This window comes from Herpailurus yagouaroundi, unplaced genomic scaffold, assembly GCF_014898765.1.
Source record: "Herpailurus yagouaroundi ecotype Mexico unplaced genomic scaffold, PumYag 196, whole genome shotgun sequence".
NCBI lineage: Eukaryota > Metazoa > Chordata > Mammalia > Carnivora > Felidae > Herpailurus > Herpailurus yagouaroundi.
This window is the reverse complement of record NW_024412427.1, coordinates 8,262,806-8,271,830: the sequence shown is the minus strand read 5'-3', so window position 1 is coordinate 8,271,830 and position 9,025 is coordinate 8,262,806. Positions and strand designations below refer to the sequence as shown.

Below are 9,025 nucleotides of genomic sequence, written 5' to 3'. Positions count from 1 at the left end.
CGCCGAGGAGGCTTCTGCAATTGTTCAGGTAAGAGGTGAGGGTGGCCTAGCCTGGTGGCTTGGAGGTGAAGAGACGTAGACAGTCTGAAGAGAAATTCTGCAAGGTAGGTGGACAGGCTTCCCTTCTGGAACGGATGTAGGGTGTGAGGGAAGAGAAAAATGAAGGACAGACAACTGAATGGAAGATGGGGCCACTTGCTGAGCTAGGGGACCTGATTCATCAGTCCCTGCAGGCATAAGTGTCTCAGTACCCAGCCACCCGCCTCTCTTCCTGCAGTAAGGAGGCTCACAAAGAGACCAGGTTTCCCATTGTCTCAGGCTTCTTTTCCCATTTAGAGAGCTTATTAGTTTCTGAATCAAGATGCCAAATCAGCTCCTGATCAAGGACAACACTGGTTTTTTTCCCTTGACTTCAAAATAAGTTTGCAGATGATGTGTTTGTGAACCAATCAACCTTGCACTTCCTCCCCTCCCAGCCTGGCAAGAGGGAGGTCATCTGACTCAACCCCGAATGGAATGCGGTAGAGCAAACAAAGGCGCTGCAGTCAAGTGGTCTGGCTGCATTTTCCTCCTCCAGAGGCACCTTGAATACCAACTCAAAATTCAGCAAGGTCCAATTCCAGGTTTAATTGCTTTTAGCGGCACAAAAGAAAATTAGAAATGAAAAGATAATGAATTACGAATATTAGCCTGTTTGATGGTTCTCAACTTGAAGGATAGGTATGGGGTGGATGCAGAAAAAGTAGAATGGGGCAGAGAATGTGAAAGTCAGATCGCTGTGACTCTTGGTTGTAATAGGCACACAGAAGCTTCAGGATGAATTTATTACATTCTTGGGTTGTACCTGAAATCAGCACCATTAGCTTTAGGAACACTGCCAGGGGTGTGTGTGTTGGGGGGGTGGGGAGACTATTTTCACCCTAAGTTGGTTCTTTAAGGAACAAGAATGTCTGAGGATAAGAGCTGGTTGGGATGCGCCCCTGTGCTCCAGAAACCATGACTGATTCTGGGCCTAGGGGAAGTGACGGGGAAGTGACAGAAAGAAAAAAGGGAACTGGGGAAATCAAGAGCAAAAAATTGCAAAGGACAATAAATCAATTCAAAAAGATATTTCCATCACTCCCAGAGACCGCAAGGTTTATAAGGGAGCAAGCAGACTTCTTCATTTCACAGTCTGAGCAGCCTTGCAGCCCTTCAGGGAATGGGATGACTCCTACCCCACCAAGGAAGCTCAGGGACACGTTTCTAGAAGCCTAAGAAGTGGGAGGGATTGTTTATTTGCTCGGAGCCAGAGCTGCAGGGCCCAGGGTAACACACAGAGCCAGGCCAGGGAGGCCAACTTTTGTTTTAACTGCAGACACCCAGGAGATAGCAGGTCCACTCTGGTCCCCTTTCTCCCGATGGATGGAGAGCTGGGGAAAGGGGGCCACAGTACATTTTTGGTCTCAAGTCTGGGGACTGATGATGTGCTTGGTTTGAGCTTTTGAGAAAAGCCCTTTGGGACTCGAGGAAAACGAGTTCTTCCACTGGAGGTGGCGCAGCTATTCTCGAACAAGCAAAACTCTTGGAAATTATGATCACATAATATCGGAGCCAGAAAAGACCCTTTAAACTATTAGTCCGTGGAGTTTAACTATTGGTTATTGGGAGAACTATTAGTTCTCCATAATCAGATGCACGTTGTGGACTCTACCTAGAAAAAGGAACATACGCGTCTGCTTGTACACACCCAATTTTGTGCACACTCTGCAAGGGTTTAGAGCACCTGACAGCCGTTAAGATGCTCCATGGAGTGAAGCCACTTCTGCCATCTTACTGCCAGATCAGTAACCTAAGGCTTTTGCTTTGCACACAAAGGAGCTGAGGTCCGGAGAGGTGCCAGGGTCACCTGGTCACTAGAGTAGGGCCTAGAAGCAGATCTCTCTCCGGCCAGGAGAGTGCTTTGTCCCCTTCAGCACACCGTCTTTCTGCTTTTTGCCCCTTTTGGCATTGCTGCTGACACTGCAGCAGAGGAAAAGGTTACTTGCAAAGAGAAACGCGTCCAGTAAAAATACCATCTCTAGAGTTGGCCTAGTTAAAGAAACCATCGTAACCTGGCAAGAAGGGCGAGGAGAGAAAAGCACAGATGTGGCTTGACTCCGCTCACCATTAGCAAATCATCGATAATTTAGAGCAAACGTAAAGAGATGCGGGTGATCAAGCAGACGTACCTCCTGGCAGCCTCTTGTAATTTCACGGGCTGTTTGGCGCTGAGGTAAATCAAGCAGGCATCAGCCACTCTATTCAGGTCACCCTCACCTGCGGAGAGGAAAAACAAAACAAGCATCGGCCCTCAGACTTCATTTGGGACAAGCAGTAACCAACTGCTCTCCGCTGAAACTAGAACAGCTAGGCGAGATGCCCTGGGCTCTTTACTCCATCCCGTGTATCAGAAAACACATCAAGATAGGTGGAAAAAGAGGCCAGAGTGAGACTGAAGGAGAGGGAGGAGCACAACTGGGCACGGAGCGCAAGAGTGGCGGTGAGACCACGCAGGGTGTGTGTCGCCAGGGGCGAGAGGCTGGTACCTACCTAGGTCCAGTCTCTCGCAGAGAGGGCCCAGGCCCTGCAGCACGGCCAGCTGCAGCTTGAAGGCCAGTGTGTGGGAATAAACTGGCCCAGCTCGAGCACTGACAGGAGCCTGGGTGACTAAGGAGCCAGCCAGCTTCGGCAGGACATCTTTGCAGAAACGGCTCCGCAGGAAGTCGCCACACTTGCCTCCCAGGGTCTGCAAGACCTGCAGAAACAGCCCCCAATGTGGTGAATGCGTGTCGCCACGGCAGCAGAGAGCTAAGGAATGTCTGGTAATTCAATTTCTTCTTGGGAAAAAAAAAAAAAATAGAATTACTGCTGTTAATTCCTTGCCCGTGGTTTGTGATTCTGACAGTTATGAATTCGGAGGTCTCTGCTCCCAAGGCATGGCTGCTTCTATCCATAAATACAGATTACACGGGGAATAAGTCAAAGGAATCTTGGGTTGGATGAATAATATGATTAATACCTTGATTTTCCTCCCTTTTTTGGTTAGAAAAAAAAAAAAAGCTTAAAGCAGTTCACATAGATCATCTCTTGACTCTTCCTAACATCCCTTGAAAAAAGGCTTGTGCTTTGAACCCTAGCTAGCTGAACAAACACAAACAGTGAGGCCCAGCTGCTGCTACGCAGGCACTGGGAGGGCAGTGGTTGGCTGAGGCCCCTCGGCTGAGTCGGGGCATGGACCCAGCGGTCAGGGCCATGTCGGGGCCTTTCCCGTCCCATCACACCATCTCCTTTGTACATTACCCTCGTCCCATCTTCCACAACAGGCGGTTTCTTTGCACGTCTCGTTTTAAACTTTCTCTAGCAGAACGTATTGAAACGTTTTGCCCTGCTGCACAAGGCTGAATATACAGGATAATAGGAACTTCTTTAAAAACTGGTAAGCAAAGCATAACCAGCAGAGAATGTTTGCCGACTTTGCAGAGAATAAGGCCCTTATTTCAGGTCCCTCGGCTGGCCTGCACAAGGCGTTACAGACCTCAGATGTCATCAGCGTGTCTGGGAGTGGGAAAGCAGCCTCAGAGCACACACATCTTTGTATGTTTTCCTTTTTCTACGCTTGCCGTTATTTCAGATTACCTATTAATTTCTACAAAGGAAAGCAGCACATCTGAATAAGATTTAGCAAGACCTCCCTCCTTCCCCCTCCCCCCAACCTCCCTCCTCCCCTTTCTGTGTGTGTGTGATTTTGCATATTTTGCTTTACAAAAAAATATTAACAACGTTGACAATTTTATATGTTTTAAACGTAAGCTTATATTTTGGTCTAGACTATGCTGAAGAATCATACAGGAAACCAAACACTTGCTCCAACTAGTATACTAGTTGCATTTCTGGCTTCATTTTATGTCCCTACGGATCCTTTTTCTTTGCCTGATCTTCCTCACATACTCCTAATTTATGTTAGTTTGCCCTGATAAATATATTTCTGTAGGTTGCCTTAAGTGCGTTCCAGAATAAGGAAGGATGTAAATAAATAAGCCAAAATACATGTGCTGATATAAGACAAAGTCAAGAGAATAATACCTGACATATATATATATATATATATATATATATATATATATATATATATGGTTTTTAACTTTCCAAAGTATTTCACCAAATAGTCCCGTTTTACCCTTGACAACAATACCATGAGGAAGGTAGAACACATGGTCCTAAGGCCAACGTGACTATGAGTGGTCCTGGGCTTTGCCTCAAGTCACTGGATGGGCGGAGGATGCCCACTGCTAGAATCTAGGCCCCTTCCCCTGGACTCCCGTGCAGTGCAAAGAACATGGGCACAAACTCACAGATTTGGGTTCTATCACTCACTAGCTGTGTGATCTTGAGAAAATCCCTTAACTTCTCTGGGCTTGTTTCTTCCTCTGTCAAGAACGGGGGGGAATAGTAGCTACCTTGCCAGGTTGTTGTAAGGAGATGAGTTCGTATGTGAGGATGTGCCAGGCACACAGTGGGTGCTCCATAAATACCGGCAGCCCTTTTCATCTCCTAGTTCCTTCTGCTTCAAATTCAAAATAAGAGACTTTTACTTTCTTTTCTGTGCCTTTCTTGTTTTGCTATACTTTCTTCAAAGTACGTGATGTTGCAATCCGATAAAAAGAACCATCCCCAAAGACACCGCTGCGCTCTGTGCTGACCACCCCCCACCCCCGTGACCGACAGCGGTGGGGCAGCAGCACCGTACCTTGAAGGCTCTGAGCACTGCCAGGGGGTCGTCATTTGTGAGTCGGTGCACGAGTGGGGGCCAGGCCCGGTGAGCCAAGGGAAGGAGCTGGTTCTTGTGGGATTGCAGAACAACTACACACAAATCCAGCACATCCAAGACCTGAAAGAGAGGATGTGATTTTGGCAGAGTAGGAGTTAGTCACGGGAGGAGTGGAAGAGCATTCCTAGAAGTTCCTAAAGGTGGGAACAGCCAACGGGGAAGACCCCGAGGAGGGAGGGCTTGCAGGGCTTAGGAAACTAAGGCAGGGCCGTGTGCGGCATGACAGAGGAGGGGGAAGAGGGGGACTGTGAAGGTGTCATGTTAAGAATTTCTTATTTTGTACTAAGTGCAGTAGGGAGCCATCAGAATGGTTTAAGCAGGAAAGTGCCAGGATACAATTCGTGTTTTAAAAAGGTCATTCTGGCCACTGAGTGGGGAGAGGACCTGCAGCGGGAGAGAGAGGCCAGTAGGCCCCTGAGGGAGCTGGCACTGTGCCCCTGAGAGGAGGGCATGCAGGCACAGGGTGGTGGCCAAGGGGTGAAAGACTTTGAGGTCTGTTCTGGGATGGCTGCACCTGCTGATGGACTCCATACTGGGGCAATAAAGAGAGGAATCTATCCAAAGGGGCTGCTTGGGGTCAGGCTCAGCAACTGAACAGGTGCAGGCGCCTCTGGGTGAGGCAGGAGTGGTGGAAGGCAGGAGGCTGAGATGTTGGGTGAGGTCACATGCTCTTTCTTCTAAATGGAGAGGCCAAGTAGGCAGCCGAGATACAAGTCCACTTTCAGAAGAGAGGCTCGGGGTAGCCTAATGTAAACTGGGTTTGTTACCCTCCCTGAAAATGTTTCCTGATCTCCCACAGCTCAGAGCACACGGAAGACCACTGGCCTGCCTCTGTGTTGCCGGCAGGGGTCATGATGATGACCACTGTAGGCCTTCCTCCTCGAGACGGGCCAGCCTTCACAGCACAGGGGAAGGAGCACGTCTGAATAAGACAGAGCGAGGTCTGCCAACATGGGAGTGGTGAATCCTGCTGGTGCCTATTATATGCTGGTCACACTGACACCGGAATAGAAACAAAGAACAAAAGTGGGCCTGCCCCTCGGAGGGAACAGGCAGGCACGAGAATAAGAGAAACCTTGGCGTATAGCGGAGAGCAGAGTAGCCCAGCAGAAACGGCACTGCCATCACTGGCTGAGTGTGAGTTCTGTCACTAACTGGGCAAATTAGGTCGGGTGTCATTGATTCCAAGACATACATTTCCTCCTTCTGCCTGGAATGTTCATCTCCCTGCCTTTGCCCCTTGGAAAGTTGGCTTCTTCTCAGCCTTTAAGTCTTGGCTCAAATATCACCACCTCAGGAAAGGCCTTCCCCAATGACTTGGTCAAAATCAGGGTACAAGCTCTATCTTATTCAACAGGGCTCGGTACAGAGTAGGCTCCTAATGCAAGTTCACTGGGTGGGTGAATTACTATTTTCTATCCTAGAACCTGCTTATTACCGTCAGAGATTTCCACACCTTATAGGTGTGTGTTTGTATACTGCCTTTCTCCACAAGAGACAGGAAGTTCCATGAAGACAGGAATTGCTGGCTTCATATCCTTCTAGACACCCTCTGCCTGACCTGTAGCAGTCCTCAATAAACATTAAGTGAATGAATGTGTGTGTGAAGCTGTTTCATATTTATACTCAACAACTCAGTGAGGTAGGTACCATCACCTCCATTTTACAGAAGAAATGGAGGCTTAAAATGGTGAATTAACTTTTTCAAGGTTGCACAGGTAGAGCCGGGATGTGAACTCAAGTATGGAGGTCTGATTCCAACGCTGATGATTTCAATAACTATGGTGTGGCTATAGCTGCTACAAAGCCTCTATGAAAGGGAAGACACTTTGCTAATGCATCACCCAGACATCTACAATAAAGCCTTGCATACAGTAGGCACTCAAAGAGTACCTGCTGAATGGAATAAGAGATGAGTGCTAAGAAGTGTCTCTGGGGCAACTAAACAAATGTGAGATAATCCTGGATCGGGGTTTCCTAGCCCATCACTCCAAGCAGGGCAATGCGCTCTCATCACTAACAGGAACTCACTGAAGCAGCTGTGTTTCTCAGGCCTGCCTGGGAATGGGGAAGGGACGGGCCAGGCTGCGTTGTCTTCCCTTGGCTGTGTGATCTTCTTCCAGGTGATTCTGAAAGCCCTGTCCCCACCCCCACACACCCCACCATCCTGTTTCACTACTGCACAATTTAAGTCCTTGCTTAAGGGACTTAAGGGACAGGGATGCTGCTCGGGAAACTGCCAGCAAATGAGGATACAAGACTAAGGAGTGTGAAATGGAAACAGAAACAGATAGAGGCCAGAGTCATGTTTGGAAGAATGACCACCCCCAAGGATTAAAAAACCTGCATCCTGCATTAAGTCGCTTCAGAAAATGATATCCCTTCCAAAGCGTATGATTTTCTTTCCCTTGGAGACTCAATGAATGTCCAACGGCACTTTGCAGTTTTTAATTCCAGAAAGGGGACTTGGCTCCCTTTTGACATCTGAGCCGATACAGAAGGACATGAGGCTGCCATCCCACAGATAAATTCTTCCTGAGGTCTTCTCTTGGCCACCACACATGGACCAGGAGATAAGGGCGGCTGCTTGCTCATCCGTGCAGTCACTGCCAACCGGACCAAACCTGAGTCCTGCTGCCACAAACGCAGGGAAAGGGCTGCACACTGACCTTCAATCGGATTTTCAGATGTTTATCTGACAACAAATGGATGCAGCGTTCCATCACATCTGCGGCTATTTGGACCTGCACTGGCAGTGGTGGCTCTACATCAGGACCGGTGTCACGCTCGTCCCCTTTGGGAGGGTCTGACTGCTCCTCTGGAAAGAAAGCATAACCAGGGACAGTGTTTTATGAGGGATGCCCACTTTGACTTATTCTCCCAACCTCAGGCATGGGAACAGCATTCACAAGGGAAAATGTCTAGGAAACGACCCTAAGGAAACCATGTAAAATTTGGGTCAAGCTACAAGTCAAGATATTCACCACAGAATTAACTATAATTGCTAGAAACTGGGGGGAAAACCCCTCCATGGCCGCTCAAGGAGGTTATATCCGTACAATGACATATCACGAGGGCCCCCAAATTTGTGTTTGCCAAGGGTTTTCACAACCAGGGAATATGTTTTTGAAAGAATATTGTGTTAAAAAGAGAAAAGCAGCATATAAAATTGCATACACAGTGGGAGCATTATTATATAAATTTTTGCATGGCAGGAGGTACAATGAAATACTAAGAGAGATGGGGTCATGAGATCATACGGCATTTCAAATTTTCTCCAAAAAAATTTTTTCCAAATTTTTTTGCTCTTTTCTAAATTTCCATTAATAAATATTTAAGATAAAAATGTAAGAGGGCAACATTCTAATTTGGAGCTCTGACGCTGGACAGCTCCCGGGCTGGCCTTGCTCCGTCCTTTACTCTTTCTTTCCTCTTGGTTCATTCTTTGACTAAAGGACTCGTGTGTCTTCCACCAGCCTGTAAGACCTTTTAATGGCCAAGATCAGACCTTACTGATGCTGCACGAGAGATAACAGCAGGGCAGCTTAATGTAATACACGGGGAGGGGTCTGGTCAAAGGAGGTCAGTTCAAGTCCTGCCTACACACCTATTAGCAACCCTCTCATCCTGCATTACTTCATCTGGAAAAAAGGTACAAAGCATGCACAGCTCATTTGCGTGTTGAGAGAGTTAAATAAGATGAATGTCACCAGCTATTATTCTTTCATTGCCTAGAGTGCTGTGTCGCATGTGATAGGCGTAAGTTTGTAAATTAAAGCAACAACAAAGACGTGGGAGTTGCATGAAACCCAGGCCAAAATCCCTATCCGGAAATTTTTTCCTCTATCTACTTACAGCCCCCAGCTCCCCCTGCCCAAGCCCCCATTACTAGTTGTGCTCATTTCCACCGAGTTGAACGTCGTTCCCTTCACTCTTTCACATTTCAGTTTTTTCTGCTGGAAAAACAGAATCTTATAGTACAGGCCACACTATCTCTACAAGATGCTGCAAAGATAAATGAAAAGGCATCTGTAGAGTGCTTGGATTTCTTGGAGAAAGGGACCTCAGGTACGCGAGGTGCTTTCATTGTGGTTAAAACAAAAAACACATGTCAAACCAACATCACGCCAGACATTCTTTATAATGCCAAGTGTTTGGTGTGTACTTGATGAATGA

General features: G+C 47.4%; 1 protein-coding gene across 1 annotated transcript in view; it reads right to left on the bottom strand.

Annotated features, from left to right (window-relative positions):
• Window positions 1-9,025, bottom strand: part of TTI1 (TELO2 interacting protein 1) — a 45,718-nt gene that overhangs the window by 11,149 nt on the left and 25,544 nt on the right. Inside the window, exons 4-7 of the mRNA XM_040447084.1 lie at window positions 7,519-7,667; window positions 4,769-4,909; window positions 2,572-2,776; window positions 2,211-2,298 (exon numbers count right to left, since the gene is read on the bottom strand). Coding sequence (XP_040303018.1) covers window positions 2,211-2,298; window positions 2,572-2,776; window positions 4,769-4,909; window positions 7,519-7,667 — 583 coding nt within the window. The remainder of the gene's footprint in view (window positions 1-2,210; window positions 2,299-2,571; window positions 2,777-4,768; window positions 4,910-7,518; window positions 7,668-9,025) is intronic.